A 16,972-nucleotide genomic window follows, 5' to 3' on the forward strand; every position below is an offset into this window, starting at 1 on the left:
TTATGTTATTTTTAATCTAAGTGGAGACTTTAATGGTTGTATTATGACAGTAATCAAACAGAAAAGTTAGTACAGCCTTAAAATGAGGGTCTGGGTCTGTTTTTGGACAGAGCATTCCCAGGTGATCCCTCTTCGCGCCACTGCGCGGCAGTAAAGCTGAGTATTCCACCGGAAATGATCCATAAGCGCCGAGAAGAAGAGTCTGTCAGATGGTGGTGTACGTCAGTTAGACTAAAGCCAGTAGGAAAAAGTGAGCAAAGTGGTGCTGAGAGGGTAGTTCTAGGTCGAAATTCAGAAAAAGGAAGCGAGGACCATGCTGAGGGTTTGTCTGCGTGGAGTCAAGGCCACAGCTCAGGTAGGACTGAAATTACATTGCAGCTGTTAGCTGCCATGTTGGTGTTAGCTTGTTGTCATTCAATGACCCGCAGCTTGGCTCAAGGTGCCTCAGAGAGCTCGCTGCTAACTTGCAATTGTGCGGTTGTAAGGATCTTTCTAACGACAGCAGCTCCAGCACGCTGGTCCGTAGTGTGACATATATTTTCACTTTAAACGAATCTGTGGTCTGTTTACATTCTTGGTCAGGGAACTGGCTGAAGGTCCTCACACTTCAGCCAAGGAAAAGGAAAAAGCGTAGGAAAAGTTTGGAACCATTCGACGCGAGACGTTATTGATGAAATGTCATGGCGGGATTGTGACGCAGTGAGTTAGGCTCTGTGAGGAGCAGCAGACCCTGTAGTGCAGTGGTCTCAAAATCCAGTCCTCAAGGGCCAGACTCCTGCAACATTTAGATATCTCTGCTTCAGCACAGCTGGCTCTCATATCAACGTATTAGCAGAGCTTGAATTTATCCTGATCGGCAGGATAAATTCAAGTTCAACAGACTAGAACCAGAAGACATGAGAGGTCTGGAAGGTTGATACAACAACAGATCTTTAATATATTGTGGTGCTGAGCTGTACAGCGATTTATAAACTAACAACAGTATTTTAAAGTTATATGAGCTCCAGGGAGCCAGTGGAAGGACTTCAGAACTGAGGTGATCAGCATCCATAATAACTCTTGCAAAGTTATTATTCAATGTTGTAAATGAGTTACAACATTTATTTTCCCTTTGGGATAAATAAATTATTTTAAATTGAATAAAGTGCACTGAACTTGAAAAGTCCCATATTTTTGGAGAGTGGAAGTTCAAACTGAGTACTCTGATCTGTACTCAGTCCAGGTCCAGCTTAGGTTCAATATGGTGACAGCACACAACAAACATAGTGACTGTGGGTTAGGCTTAGGGTCTGACAGTTTCTATATCATTACACCAAAACAGTGTGCTGGTCTGCTTTGATGTTTAGAATGGAAAGAAATCCTTGTTTCGCTAACGGTAAAACAACAGTCAGTCAGGTCTGAGCTCCGACTTCTAAGACCAGATGAATTTAGCTTAAGCAGTATGTTATTAGCCTTCATCCAAACCTTCAGCAGCTTCACAGTAGTAGGATGTGGTTGGTATGGAAGCCTACTTTGATACATAACTGGGTTTAATAAATGGGCAATAGCAGCTTGAATTAATGTTCAGCTCTGCCAGGAAGCTACAAAGCTTTTATTCATTTAGTTGTTGAAATAAAAAATGTGAAGGAATATGTCCGGAGAGAATTCAGGACAGAACTTATCAACAGAAGATTTTTGGTTCTGATGTTAGAACTGAAGTAAAGATCCATGTGACCTGTTTCTTTTTGTGTGTCCTATTACCTTCTAGAAGAGCTCTGGGAGAATCCGTCTGACTAATGTGCAGCAGTGCAGAGAATACACAACAGGAGAAAGCAGGTAATGCTGTTATATCTGAACTGGATTTAAGACAAATATTCCAGTCAACTTTTTATTGCTTATTTTAATTACTAAGTCACATTCTAACATTCCTTGTGTGTGCTTCCCTCTTCCACCTCAGCGGTGCTTCCAGAGTGGTAGCAGCTGGCTTGTTGACGGTAACTGGGGGCATTGGAGGCACAATCATCTACGCCAAGTGGGACCACAAGTTTCGAGCAGCAGTGGAGAAAAATGTTCCATATTCAGAATGGCTGTTAGGTCTGGCCTTGGGACCTGTTTCTCAAGATGCAGGTCTTCCCATCAGGAAACCGGTTAGTTCAACCCCACCTATTTATACAGTACCAGTTCCCTCCAGATATTGTCTCTAAGGACTTTATTGAAACAAGTCAGTTCACACCAGTATTACAGACGATATCAAAGTCCGTTACATCCATTCGTAACTGATCCTAGTTGTCAACCAATGCAGTCAAGTTCCGTTCACTCATTAAACTGGTTAAGAGTTTGCTGTCAAAGGAAACCCAGCAGATTGCATGAAGTCAGTGACCGCAGCATCTGCATGTCAGACTGTGTCTGATACAGACATTTCTTTCATCTGGGTCAAATCATTACTGTTTTAATTCCACCACTGTTTGGTTGAAGGTGTAATTTTTCTTTGTTTTTTTTCCTGAGGCACTGTGTGTTGCCAGCCTTCAGTTTGGCCGATGACACAGAGCTATCACCTGCTATTCTCATGACTTTAGAACAGAAAACCCTGAAGAGGGTGGAAGTGATTTTATGGTAAAAGAGAGCATCACACACCTCTTCTTATTCTACCACTCATGCCCAAAAGCCTTCTACTATTAGATAATCATGGTAAAACATGGTAAAATTAAGGAACTCGCCCAGCCAATTTCCTTAATTTTGGGAGATCGGTGATCAGCTGATACTTGCAGGCAAATCTGATCTTATCCACCGATCTTATCTACTTCTGCCAAGGTACAAAGTTTAACCACTGTCCTCTTCTGCTCTCCTGTGAGACATGCTTGACTGACAGACCGGCCCACCAGGTCATGTCTGCACGTTTGCTGTTAACAATAGTCACCCCACAGTTACCAATTCAGCGGCTTTCTTACTATATTTAGCAACATTTCAGACAAAAAAAAAATCGCTATCGGCCAAAATCAGAGTCAGCAGGTCAGGCTTTTTAAAGACCTGCAAATCGGTGCACCTAATAAAACCATGTCAACCTCTGTTAGTTCTGGGGTTTGAATGTCTGAATGAATCCTTTTACATTTAAACATAGCTTGATGTACGAAAAATATTTCTGCCATAGCAGTCAACTCTAAATGCAGAATGCAAGCTCACTGATCTGTCAGATCAGTGATCTGTCAGGTCTCATTGATGGAGTTTTGACTCTTTCAGTTCTAAGAGAATGGGGCAAAGCCTTACCCCTTCTATCATTCAGAATACACAGAGATTCTACAGTGAAGCATGGCAGTGACAGTATGATGCTGTGTGTGTGCTTGTATGTGAAAGCATCTTCACTTCAGATATGCCTGAAAACCAGCAGAAGTGATTCTGCCTGTAGGTGCTTGCAGGTTTCAGTTCTGGTTGTTTCCTCACGTTGCTTTGAGACACTAAACTAAAATCCTTTGGTGTTTCAAATGTTTGCTATTTAGATGGAGTCCATCCAGCCTCCTTCTATGCTGGAAAAACAGATGAGAACGTCCAAAGCTAAGTCCGAAAAGAAACTAAAGGAGACAACAGAGCATGGGACCCAGGATTCTGGCCCCGCATCGTCACAGCCGGCACAGAACATTCAGGGTAAAACCTCACTGCGTTGGCATGCTTTTCTCACACACTTGTTGCTGTATTTATAAAAAGAATTATTTCTTAACTTAACAAACCGTTTCCAACAGATTTGCAAACCAACTTCTTTCTTCATAGCAATGTCTGGAGAAGTTGCTTTTTCCAGACTTTGACTCTGCAGTCAATTCAAACTGCGTCTACTTGAATGACTTGTTTCTTCCCAAAGGAGCAAACTAGAAGACAATCAAACTCCAGAGGAGAAACACTGGCAACACCTCCAAACAATTATAAATGACCTGGAAAATTTTAATAAATTCATATGTAACATTTTAAAATGGGCTTTTGAATCTTGTATTGTTACCAAAGATCAGTATTTGTTTTTTTGCGAATTATGCCAAATTAGAGGTGGCTCACATAAAAGGTGAAAGATGGTGTGGCAGCATGGTTTAAAGAGAGGAGGAAGAATATGTCGGGAGGGACATGAGGGGCCTGGACCAGACAGGAAACAGATCCCACCTAAACTCATTCTAGACTCTACAGAGGAAACTCACTGAGCCACCACAACCTGCAACCCTGACTTGTCAACAGGATCCTCTTTTTATTGTATGGGGGATAATTTCAACAAGAACTTCATTAAAACCCATACCAAAAATATTCAAACTCTAGATTTTGTCCTCAGCTATCTCTCACCCGAAACGTTAGCTGGAGATAGGCACCATCACCCCTCCTGACCCCACTAGGGACAAGGGTGTACAGAAAATAGATGGCGATATATATAAAGGTATATGGGGACTTTCAATGTATATTTGATGATATTAGACTGTAGTGTCAACTCTCTGGTTCTCTCTGGACTATGATGGACTATGATGGAAAGTAGCTTAAGCTAAAACATCTTTTTATTAATGTTTTTTTTCCCCCACATTGTCCCTGTTCTAAATAAACAAACTAATTTTCTCTTGTTTTTAACTAGGACACTGGGATTTGACTCAGGTTTTCTAATTGTCACTTTAAAGCCCCTTTTTCCCAGTTTTGGCTCATTTTATAATTTACCCTTCATTGTGACATTTTTGTAACATTTCTAACAAACCAGTCAGAGCATTGTGTGAGTGTTTTCCTTGCGCATTGGGTTTCCAAGCAGAGGCTTCAGCAGAGGCGACTCAGATCATCTCGGCCATCAGTGAAGTCCAGTCCATTCCAGCTCCATGCGACACCGAGCCCACAGCAGCTGCAGGTCAGACGCTCCACCATGTTTCACTCATGCTACGCTAACATTGAGCTTCCTCATCCTTCTAACGTTTTCACAGGTTTTGAGTTCTGATGGAACACTTTGAAGTACTGTGAAGCAGCTATAAAAACAGGTTACCACCGTTAGGTGGCACTAGTGTGCTTTAATCCCACTGGATGATGCAACATGAGCATAATTGGTTCTATGGGCAGTGTTTGTGTTGATGCTTTGTGACTTTAAGAGAAACTGATCACTTTCCCTCGCTGCTAGTCGAGGCAAACATGAGGCCGCCTCACCCAACAATGTGTTTCACCTGTCAGTAGTGGTTCAATATTTATTGTTCAAACACTTTATAGTCCAGGAAACAAGGACAATACCTGCATATACGGTAAATGAGGCACATCACACGTGTGTAAAAGTTATAAAAGTGTTAACATGTTACACACACTGTCCACTGTTCATAATAATACATTGAGACAGTTTCTGACTGAATTGTATATGCAGCTAGTCCTCAGAATAACCTTATTATTCATCACTTTTTACATTTCCATGCCAACATTAGCTACTGGGGCGCAGTGGTGGTGCTGGTGTAAAGCGTGACTTGTATCTTAGTCCTTGACTCGGCCATCACAGGTTTGAGTCCCGGCCCGATGACCCCTGCTGCATGTCTTCCCCCAACTCTCACAACCCACCTTCCTGTCTGACAACTGTCAAACAAAGGCCTCTTACAGTCCATAATTTTTTTTAAAACAAGTTTGTTATTTAATTACCTGCTTGGTGAATCATTTATAGTCTGCCTAAACTTCTGTCCAAGGACTGATGGGTGTGGAGTAAGGCTAACATCAAGCTGAAACTTGTCTAGAAACTTTAGATTTCTGGACAAACCTCTGTGTGGACTAATAAACCTGTTCCATATGTTGTTCCAACATGTAGCAAAAGAGGAGGAACTCTACAGTGAAGGTGTCAGGATGGGAATATGGTTTCTGTGTATTTATAGTGCCAAAAAATTCTAATGTCTCGACATCTGAAAGCAGCCACAGTTTACCAGAGTTTTGTACATAACAAAAGTTCAACAACTATGCAACAGAAAGTCAAAAATAACCAAAAGTAGCACAGATAACACCCAGCCATCCTGCTGAACTAACTAGAGGTGAAGATTTCTGAAGATAAATGTTTTAAGCAGAGACTAAAAAAGATGAGAAGTTTTAGTGGCTCAGAAAAGTTCTGTCAGATCTGGATCTGAGGGTCTTTGGAGCAGAGCGCCAGTTGGTGTGAGGGTCCAGCCTGCATTAAGGGTGAAGCAGATCAGATAAGTGGTGTCATGACAACACATTAAGTCTTTTATATGTTGGCTGTAATATTTGAAGCTGAATTTTGCAGTCACATTCAGTCTAATTAAACAATCTGTAGCATTGAGACATCAAACACCCAGTGATCATTTGAGGAAAATCCAGCAGGACACATCCGACTGCAGTGAGCTGGAGCACCTTTATCTTGGTTCAGTGCAATAAATGGTTAGACTGACAGAAGGGCATCATGACAGAAGATGATGTCTCCAGAGAACATCTCCGGTTCTCCAGTACCTGAGATGTTCTTCACCTGCTGCTGTTAGAATGTAACACACACCAGTCACTTCAACTGACTTAAAAAAAGATTAATGTTCTAATTAATGAAAAAAGTCAAACTTTTTGCACTGCTAACATTTTAAACATGTTTAAAATGTTTAAAAAACATTTTAAACATGTTAAAATGTGTAAATGCTTTTAAACATGTTAACAGTGCAGTCTAGAATGAAAAGGCCGAATACCCAAACAGAGCAGGCCGCTTATACTGGAAACTAACATGTCTAAAAGAATCCTTTGTTAAAGTGATATGCGTTGGTTTTCCTTAGGGGACTGTAAAGAATGCAGTGATCCTAATATTGCCTTGGAAACAGCGGCTGTCTTTCAGGACACAAAGTCGGCTGGAACAGCAGAACCTCTGAGAGAACGGTCAGCAGAAGAAGTGGCAGCTAGGCTGGCCCAACAGAATCAGGACGAAAAAGACATTATCACATGTGAGTTTTCAGCAACACACACAATATTAATATTACTCATCTCAACTTTTACATACTTATAAGTGTTCAGTGGGGCTGACATGTTGCCTAGAATAACATTGTTACTCTCAGGTTGTGTTACCTCACCTCTGTGGTTTAAATTTTTGATAAAGTATAAAATCAATAATTATGGAAAACTTTCTTCATGTTTATTGTTTATTTTGTCATAATACGACCTGACAAGGTTAATGGGTGAATATAATAGTTGTCTGTACTTTAGATGACCAAGTAAAACTGTGAAATGCCTTGTGAGTTGTAAACTTCAACATCTTGTGTGTGTGTGTGTGTGGGGGTGTGTGTGTGTGTGTTGCAGCACTGTCGGCCCGGCTGGATGACTCCCTGGCCAGTTCTGCCAAGGCAACACTGCAGGCTATTGGAGCTCAGGAGGCAGCTCTGCAGGCTATCACTCAGCACACACACAAGCTAAAGGAGGCAATGGAAGCAGAGGTACGGAGTCTTCTGAGCCAACTATCCACACTAACCACAGTACTGTTGCTGCTAGTGCAGTTGTTTTCAATTATTTTCTGTTACGCCCCCCAGGGAAATGATTCCCTGGGAGGTATATATTTAGAGTCACAGTAAAACTTTCCAAAACTTGTAAAAATTATAACTTAAAAGGGTATATAGTTTTTAAATATTTTTTGTTCAAAATTTGCAACAATATTGCTTGTATTCCAAATTGTCAGAAGAGATGAAAAGTGCATTTTATGATAACAGTAAATAGTTAAGCTTCATCTATATCCTGGCCTTTTTCTGAGAGCTACTATTACTTGCTTATGACGAAGTAAGGCCAGTTTCTTTAGTTGTTTGTTTGACATATGACACTAAAGCTGTGATAATATGAGAATAAAGTTGTAATTTTATGGGAACTCTACACCACACTGTCCTAAAATGAGGAATACTGAGGATCTTGTAAAGTTATTGTTGGTATTGATTTTACAAATAAGAAAATACATTATCTTTTAACACATCAGAATCAAACATCAGCCGCCAGACTTTGAAATGATTATTTAAAGAACTGTTTAGTTCAAAGAACCCGACTTGCTGAGCTGGTCACGTCAGGTCTTGATAACGCTATAAAAGCTTTTCTTCTTATTTTTCTTATGTTTTTTTTCTCATCTTTTAAAGACTTTATAATATAACTATTCACGTAATATGACTTTATTCCTGTAGTTAAAAAAATTCTCATACGCCATAAAACTTCGTCATACTTGCTTTACAAGTATGACGAAGTTTACTTGTAACATTCTCATGTTGCAATGAAATTTCATTGTCACAATTTTTTTTTTTCTTTTGCTAACGGTTATTTTTTTGATGTTGAATTTCATGTTTTAATGAATACAGGGCCCATCAGAGGAAAAGTCAACGCAGTGGAAAGATCTAGAAGCCGCTCTGGCAGACAGAACAACTTCTGTGAATGATGCCAAAACTGCTCTTGTCAAAGCCAAGTAAGAGATGCACACACATCCAGAGCCTACTGCGATGAACTGAACTTGTCTTTACACACAGCATTTTGTTTTTATGTTATGTACCACTAGGTAAAGAAAAATATTTTGAAAATAATGTTTTTGCTGTCTTGGAGGCATGTTTATTTTGTCTTGAGTTCAGACAGTTGAGGTAAATCTTCACATTGATTTCTCTCCACTATTGCAGTGAAGCTCTTGACAGTCTAAAATCAGTGATTGACAAATCCAAAGGGTTGAAGATTACAGCTGCACGGCCGCTGATCTTAGCAGCAGAAGAGAATCTCCATAAAATGGTGGTAGACTTGGACAAAGTAGTCTCCAAGGTAAGGCCTGGTTATAAGGGATGCTCTGATCAGGTTTTTTGCTGCCAATTCCGATACCAATCACATGATTGGCTGTTAATTTTTCACTTTAGGTATAAATGCTACCATGTGATCTGGCAAAATGGAACCAAAGAATTGCCAAATTAGGCAAAAATATGCAAAATTCTTGCAAGCGCAATGCAGCAGGTATTCAGTCAAAAAGACAAATGTAAAACCTGTAATTGGTAATACAATATTTAACAATAAGATTCTCAAGAGCATAATTACACATAAGGTCAAATAAATCTCACAACACTGCCTATATTGAATAATGTCAAGCAAAATATAAAATATTCATTCAAAGTCAAATGCAGGTTGCATCAAAATAAACAATCCTGAATTACTAAATCAAAACTGCCTGAGAGCATGGCTAGCTGTTTTCTGCTGGCTCTGGTTGGTTGTTTTTGATCGAGCAGCATAATACTGCAGAATACAGAAGGAGGACAGATGAGATTGATTCCCACAGCTTATCTGTGTCATGTTGGGACCACAGAAGTTTTCATACTTATGTAAAAACGTCTTTTATTTTAAATTGCATGCTGCAGCTTTTTGGAGACGCTGGATGTGAAATTCCACGGTCTGGTGGGCCACATCTGTGAAATTTTACGTCTCAGTAGAACATTGCTGTGGTTCAACAGCAAGAGCAATACCCAGCATCTTACACCCCCAGCCCGATAACTTAAGTTATTTTTCAGATTATTTGCTTAGCTTTGTGACTATCATACTCATCCGGGTGCATGCTGCTTTATCTGCTGCCTGGCTGCTCCAGATGTCTTTTTTTACCTACAGTCAGCCTCAATAACTCACCATACTTTTTCAAGTGCTTGCTTTTTTAAATGTCATATTTAAAGCTTTGTGTTGATGCATTTTAACGTGCTTCATCTCTGAGATATTTTTCTGTCACAAGAGGCAAACTTACCCATTCTTTCTCACAGCGTTAAAGTTCCAAAAGACATTACTTATGATTGGTTGCCGTGCGCCTGCGCAGTGTGAAGAAAAGGGGAACAAATTATTAGCTTCCTACCTTCAGACTGATTTATTTTAAAATACACCAGTATGTCAGTTCTGCTGATAAATTTCTGACAAGCTTTGTCTGTTCCAGTCAAATTTAATCTGGGAGGAGCAATGAGATGCTGTTCACACAATGCAAGCTTTTCTCAAGATATGGAACAGTTTCAGAGATAGAGCTTTCTCACGCTGGGAGAACTTGGTGACAACAAACTGTTTTCTTGTCCTGATCTTCCCATCTGACTATGATCACCTTGCAGCTGATCATTAGCCAACTTTATTGTTTTGTTCCACATATTCCTGGATTTGGTTTTCAATTTTAAATGTTTAAAATCATTTTAACTGGGCACTCTATCATATTTTTCCTCTTCTCTATATGCTTACATGTTCTAATAATGTAAATCAGTGACAGTGTGCAGTACTTTAGGTTTTGTTTATATGCATATAGACTTCCTGAGATCTGCTCATGGTTCCACATCCAGAACATCCTTTAGCCCTCACCCTGTCTCCTGAATGGAATGTGCTTGTAGGTCCAATCAGCAGAGTCGGAAGCAAAGATCGTGGCCCAGTACACTGAACTGGTTCATGAAGCCAAGCAGCAGTTTCAGAGGGAAGTGAGTAGCCTAACTCCAGAGATCCAGGCCAACTGGAAAGGCCTTAGTAAGTACACACATTATACACATCAACCATTATTGTTCATGCAGGCTACAGCAGGAGAGTTTAAATGTTTAGTGAATCCTAAGCTAGTTTCAGTTGTGTGTGTGTGTGTGTGTGTGTGTGTGTGTGGGTGTGTTTGTGTGAGTAGCTGGTAAACTGTCAACAGATGACCTGAACGCTTTGATTGCCCACGCACATCGGCGCATTGACCAGCTGAATCGAGAACTGGCTGAGCAGCGAGTCCGAGAGCAGATCCACATGGAAGCAGCGCTGGAGCAGCAGAGAGCCGAGGACCAGAGAGCTCTGGACAAAGCCGTCGGCACGGCAAAGCAGCATGTTAAAGAGGAGGCCCGACTGGAGCAGGAGAGGAAGGTGCAGTGGATTGATGCTTGAGGGAAGCGGCAGGCATCCTGCAGAGCCGTGCTGACGTGAGGCATGTTGTGCTTGCAGCTGGCTGAGCTGAGGGAAGTGATCGAGGCAGAGATGAGAACTCAGCTGCGGCGGCAGGCAGCCGCTCACACCGACCACGTCCGAGATGTCCTCAAAGTCCAGGAGCAGGAGCTGAGAGCTGAAGCTGAGCAGGTCTTTGCACTCTACAAACACAACAAATACACACTATATGCACTTACTGTAGATAGGCTAGACTCTATTCCTGTAGAAGGTGGGGAGGGAGGGTGGTTAGTCTGTCTGTCTGCCTGTCTATCTAGGTCTGCAACTGATTGGACAAAGGAGAAAAGGCAACACGATACCTCTAAATTTAAAAAACAGTTCAGTCTGGGGCTGGTGTAAACAAATATTTTAGTAATCAAGTATTCCATTGATTATTCTTATGATTAATCAAACTCCCCACCCAGCTGTGCCAACAATGATGGAGGAATCTCTAGAGGTAACTGCTGTGTGTGACTGGCAGGTGTCTGGAACGATTGTAACAAACAGACTGCAGCAGTTTGCAGGAAGGGTCTGAGAAGAGATTGCTAAGATGCTTGACTTTCTGGCATTGATAAAAAATGTATTAAAAAACCCTAATCTGTTTTAACATCCGGTTTTATTGCTTGGTATAGCAACTCAATAAGAACCGTCTTTTCAGTCTCAGGTTGAGACAAGTTACATAAGATGCGGTCGGTACAACGTTTTTTTTGTCCCATTGTCAACCTTGACCAAGCTCAGCACATTTTAGAATGTTAAATTGCTTCATTCCTTGTCACTAAGTGTTGACATGTGTGGATTATGCCCTAATTTTCTTGTACTGCTGCTGTTCACCCAATGGACAATGACGAACTGAACAGAGCAGAGCAGAGTTTGTGAGGGAAAAATTGGAGACAATGGACCTTACCAAGCTCCGTCCACAACCAACCCACATGACAGCAAGTCTCACAAACAAAGCCTCGTGGCGCATTGTTTCTATGTAAACATGACTTGATTAGTGCATCATTTCTACCGGATTTTCACAATATATCAGCTACTACAATGGACAGAGGAACTAACAAGTTCATGTCATCATCTGGGACTCCTCCAAGTGTGACTGAGACTGGTTTCTCAGTCACAAGCTGGTTGCAAACCTGAGGCCAGCAGGTGTCAGTCAGTTATGGTAGATCTGAAATTTGGTTTGATGACCTCAATATGAGAAGCTACAGACTAATGGGAACCAAAGAGCTCTGTATAGGTAAAGGCAAATCTTCTGAAGTTGGGATATAATTAATTTAATTTCACATAATTATCGCGGTAGAAGCCATTTGTTTGTTAAAATTTTATGAAATATATTTGTTCTATTTGATGTTTGTTGTGAATGATGTATACTCACAAACGAACGAGGTAATTAGTCCAACGTTTAGAAACTACAGCGGCTGTAATGAGCCACAGCAAAGGTAAACAAAGGTAAAATAACCCGAACAGGTGATCAACTCAAAACCACTCCTACCTTTTTACTCTCTCTCTCTTTGTAGTTTAAGCACACCTGTTACCATGGCAACCGCCTGCGCCCCGCAAGACGAGCAAAGATTACGTTAAAAACATAACATAAAAACTCCGTTACGATATCAAGTTCCCAGGCTTGATATTTATTTCTCGATTATTAATCAGCGCTTCCCTGAACACAGCGATGGTTGATTGACTAGCTGTACTTGGAGCTAGAGTGGCTAACACGAGTAACAGTTTAGTCCAAAGCCTTTTCTGCTAAAATAAAATCTTTAGTGTATGTCAGATACAGTACACATTGCATATTGATCTGTTTAGCTAACGTAAGACTGTGTAGCAGACAGGCTTCAAGGTGTAGAAGTTGTATCAGTTCTGCCATTATGCTGTACTTAGCTAACGGGAAGCTAAGTGTGTTTGTGAGACGGCCACGCACGTGACAACATAGAATGGGCATCAGCCAATGAAAAGAGGCCCCTCTGGTAAGGTCCATAGCCTTAGTTCTCTTTACTTCTTACTCTAACTGGCATCCCATCTGAAATCTGAGCAAAAAGTAAAGAGTTTCAGGAGAAACAATAATAAGACTAACTTTTATTCAGTTTTCTGAGAGGAGACGGAGGAGGACTACTGGTACAGTATAAGTGTTGGACAACAGGTTGGCCTGGAAGTGCATGAAGAAAGACCTAGAGGAACTAGAGGTTGTGGTTTTCTAGGGTTTGCTTACTGCTTGTCAGTCTTTATATTAGTTACCGTATTTTAAAATGTTGAATTCAAGTGCATCATTTCATTTTAAAATGTTTTGTATTGCTTGTAATTTTAACAATGTCTGTTTCTCACTTCTCTAGTGAAGTGACTGGACGTAGTAATGAGTGCTGTCCGTTTTCAGGAGCTGAGCAGTAAGCTGCTGGCGCAGGAAACCCGCTACCGTCAGCTCACTCAGGAACAGCTCGATGACTTCACTCTGGATATGAATGCTGCCTACGCAAGACTGAAGGGAGTGGAGGAGGCCATAGATAGTAAGATCAACACACATGTCTCCTCAAAATTTTCCATTCCAGTCTAACATTAGGATAAACCAGAACTACAGTCACCAGCCTACACATCCCAGGTTTCTGTTATGTTACAAAATGAGATCATGATAAATAATTTCCCTTTTCCTTTAACTGACATTTCTTCAGAACTATTTAACGGAAAAACAAACAGATGTGTTTAGGGCAGTGGTTCCCAAAGTGTGGGGAGCGCTGTGCCATTGCAGGGGGGGCAGGGAAGCGGTATGGATGAAAGGGAAAAAAAAAAACAGTTACACAAAAGTGTTTCACTGTAAAGACAGTTTGTAGTTTGTTTTGTTGCAACCTGAAGTGTGAAATAAACTTCAGTGGAGTTTGAAAACAAAATATGTTTATAGGTTTATGTCTAGTTGAACGATGTGTGTGCCGTTTTGGGGGGGGGGGGGGGGGGGGGGGGGTTTATTGTAATTCATAGGGGGACCCAGCAGAAAATCTTTGGGAACCACTGGTTTAGGGTAAATGTTTAATAAAGCCTTTCAGTCTGTCAGCATGCCAGGTCTTGACTTTCCCACTTTACTGGGCAAAGGTTCTTCATATCTGTCACATTATGAGAATATCTCTTGTCCATAGCTCTTTTCAGATAATCTCCCAGATTTTCAAATATCTGGCTCAGCAAATTTCAAAAGTTATCTTATCTGCTAATAAATCTGCATTTTAATGATCCAGAGGTCTCTTTGTGTTCAGCAGCATTTGGATCAAGACTGACAGGAAATATTCAGAATTTCATTCTCCTTGACAATGAAACCAGAAAAACCTTTTTTGATGTCTTATGTTTCCTTTTGCAAGGTTTAATCCCCAAGCTAAATGCTAACATTTGATTAGGTTAAGGTGTGCAAACCTAAGCAAAACCAGTCAGTGTGTAAACTTTGAGATCTTCTGTCTGTGGCACTTTAGGGTTTCCTACATGCTCTCTACAGAGGAGGATCATGTGATAATTCTTTATCTATGTACCAAATGAAACATTAGTTCAAAAGGAAAATCACTTCAACATTCCACTAACTCACACTAAGCCAACCTGCAGGGACCCTTAACAGGATTGAAACTAGGACTGAGCTCGGTCTGTTTTTCTCCAAATATTTCTGAAACCAGAGATGTTTGACAGCTGGGCTTAAATACGCTTTACATTGAAGATCGTGCAAATACAATCTGCCCAGGTTTTGCAGATAAATAGCTTTAATGCAGGTTAAAACTATTCAACTCCAACCTGAATAGCAAAATGTGGTTATTTCCAGATTTCCAGAATTGTGGACACCAAGTAATGTATCTGCTACAAGAGTGTCACCATTGTTTTAATCACTTGTGTGATTGAGACTTTTAATTCTTCAGTAATATCTGTACTGTATAGAAACAATTCTCTGAGAGGAAGGTCACTGGATTGGACATGAAAACAAAATGTTTAATGTTTGTGTGAAGACAATGGGGGACATTGACCCTGCAGATTGAAAATATCATCCCAAACAGTAAATTCCTGAATGCTGAATGCTAGCTCTCCAGCTAGTGACATGCTAGTTGGAGACCTCTGACAAAAGTATTCCTTAAGAATACTTGATTCCTGAGCTATTCTTCAGGATGGAAAGTGAATACTCTGTGTTTCCGCCTGCAGGTCATGTTGAAGCAGAGGAGGAGGCCCGGAAAGCTCATCGGCTGTGGCTGTCTGTGGAAGCGCTTACCTACACCTTAAAAACAGCCAGCACTGAGTCTCCCAGCATGCCCCTGGAGGACGCTGCTGAGGCTGTGCGTGCCAGCTGCGTTGAAAATGATTTTGCCCTGGCTCTGGCTTCAGCTCTGCCTGAAGAATCCCTGAAGCGCGGCGTGTACAGCGAGGCTTCCCTTCGTGCTCGTTTCAACTCTCTGCGATCGCTCGCTCGCAGAGTTGCTCTCATCGATGAATCCCACAACACCTTGTACCAGTACTTTTTATCGTATGTCCAAGCTGCACTGCTTTTTGAGAAGCAACAGGAAGTCCCGCCCACCCAGCTACGCAGCGAGGATTTGGATCCCTTCAAGCTTCTCTCATATGCCAGCTACTGCCTAGAGCACGGGGATCTGGAGCTGGCAGCCAAACTGGTGAACCAGCTGCGAGGGGAGGCCAGGAGAGTGGTGGAGGATTGGCTGATTGAAGCCAGACTCACACTGGAAACCAGGCAGGTCATCAGTTTGCTTTCAGCCTATGCCAATGCAGTGGGTTTAGGCACCACCCAGGCTCCATAGCTGCCTCGTTGACCAGGCAACCCAAAGGGAGCATGTATGTTGGTAGAGGAAGCCAGCTGCAATGTGGTCGGATCTACAACAGCAAAAGAAAGCGCGATATTGTTGCAGTGAACCATCTATTAACGTTAACCCACAGATTAGTTTCAAATCACTAAGATAAGATGTAGTCTCAGTTTAGGTCTCGGCTTCATTTTCTTTACCTTATTTGGCAACATGCCATGGTCATCTTAACAGTAAATAAGTTATGCTGCACTGTTGTGAATATTGCACATTAAATAAATCATTAAGAAGGAATGCTGTCTATTTATTGCTTTTGTCCTCCGTCGAGTTTTAGTTTAGTCCTTACAGGTTTCACTTCCTGCTGGTCCTCTGGTCTCCTTCCAGCCCAGTAACCTGCACTGGCAGGAGACACTCATCTCTCCCAACTGAGACTTTGATCTCTGAGACTGTCGTGTTTCTGTGAAGGACTGGAGAACTGTCCGCACTCAAGTCTACATGTAAACAGGTGAGTATGATCCATCAACAAGAGAATAGCTGTTTTCAGCTGTCAAACATTTGAAGTTGTTAGACTTAAAATTCCTCTGTTGAAAATCAAGTGTTAGTGAAATGTTATTAATAAGACTTAAATGATGACAGTGACCTGGAGCCCTGCTTGGTGCTTGTACGTGAAGTTGCTCATTTGAGCTTGGAAATAAGCAGAGACACAACCAGATAGTTTTAGTCAGACTCTCCCTGTCCATCATTTCCTCTGTGATCCGTCCTGCTGTGTCTTTGTTAATATATTTGCTGTGAATGATGTCGAGCTTCGCGTTGCGCTACATCCATCCATCCATTTATTTACCCTTGAGAGGTGCTGGTGTCTATCTCCAGCGAGACGTTTCGGTCGAGAGGCGGGGTTCACCCTGGACAGGTCGCCAATCTGCCGCAGGGCAACACAGAGACAGACAGGACAAATATGCACACACACACTTAAACCTAGGGAGGATTTGGAGAAGTCAATTAACCTAACGGTCATGTTTTTGGACTGTGGGAGGAAGACGGGGTACACGGAGAGAATCCACACATCTACAGAACATGCCAACTCCATGCAGAAAGACCCCAAGACCTTCTTGCTACCAACTGCGCAGTTATGCAGTTGGTAACACGGAACGGGGAACTTCAGTTCACCAGTTGAAGCGCAAATCAAACCTAAAAGTTCAACAGTTTGCAAACTGTAATCGAGACTACAGTTTGCGTCGAGACAGCGCAATAAAAGTAAAAACAGCCACGAATGAACCTGTCCGTAAAGTTGCACAACTAAACGCCATTATAATCTTTAATATTAAGACAAGTGTCACAAATCTGTGCAGCAGACCATCTGAATTGTG

General features: G+C 41.5%; 1 protein-coding gene across 5 annotated transcripts; it reads left to right on the forward strand.

Annotated features, from left to right (window-relative positions):
- The first annotated feature begins 171 nt into the window (after positions 1 to 171).
- immt (inner membrane protein, mitochondrial (mitofilin)) lies at positions 172 to 15,899 on the forward strand. Of its 5 annotated transcripts, none has more exons than XM_032554708.1 (14): positions 172 to 355; positions 1,748 to 1,815; positions 1,937 to 2,126; positions 3,474 to 3,618; positions 4,739 to 4,834; positions 6,720 to 6,884; positions 7,237 to 7,370; positions 8,268 to 8,371; positions 8,577 to 8,712; positions 10,290 to 10,419; positions 10,565 to 10,788; positions 10,867 to 10,998; positions 13,214 to 13,343; positions 14,998 to 15,899. In XM_032554708.1, exons 1-14 carry the CDS (start codon positions 314 to 316, stop codon positions 15,603 to 15,605), a joined length of 2,304 nt encoding a protein of 767 aa, XP_032410599.1. In that variant the 5' UTR covers positions 172 to 313; the 3' UTR covers positions 15,606 to 15,899. The 5 variants fall into 5 exon arrangements, with proteins under 5 accessions (XP_032410599.1, XP_032410602.1, XP_032410600.1 ...); XM_032554711.1 differs by having other exon boundaries at positions 6,765 to 6,884; XM_032554709.1 differs by having other exon boundaries at positions 4,742 to 4,834.
- Positions 15,900 to 16,972: the final 1,073 nt, after the last annotated feature.

This window comes from Xiphophorus hellerii, chromosome 23, assembly GCF_003331165.1.
Source record: "Xiphophorus hellerii strain 12219 chromosome 23, Xiphophorus_hellerii-4.1, whole genome shotgun sequence".
Taxonomy (NCBI): Eukaryota; Metazoa; Chordata; class Actinopteri; order Cyprinodontiformes; family Poeciliidae; genus Xiphophorus; species Xiphophorus hellerii.

What these genes read in the sequence shown, in the direction of transcription:
- immt (XM_032554708.1), top strand. Translation starts at nt 314, where the DNA reads ATGCTGAGGGTTTGTCTGCGTGGAGTCAAGGCCACAGCTCAG. An exon ending in CGAAAAAGACATTATCACAT is followed by an intron (nt 6,885 to 7,236) that starts GTGAGTTTTCAG and finishes TGTGTGTTGCAG; the next exon opens with CACTGTCGGCCCGGCTGGAT. An exon ending in TGAGAGCTGAAGCTGAGCAG is followed by an intron (nt 10,999 to 13,213) that starts GTCTTTGCACTC and finishes GTCCGTTTTCAG; the next exon opens with GAGCTGAGCAGTAAGCTGCT.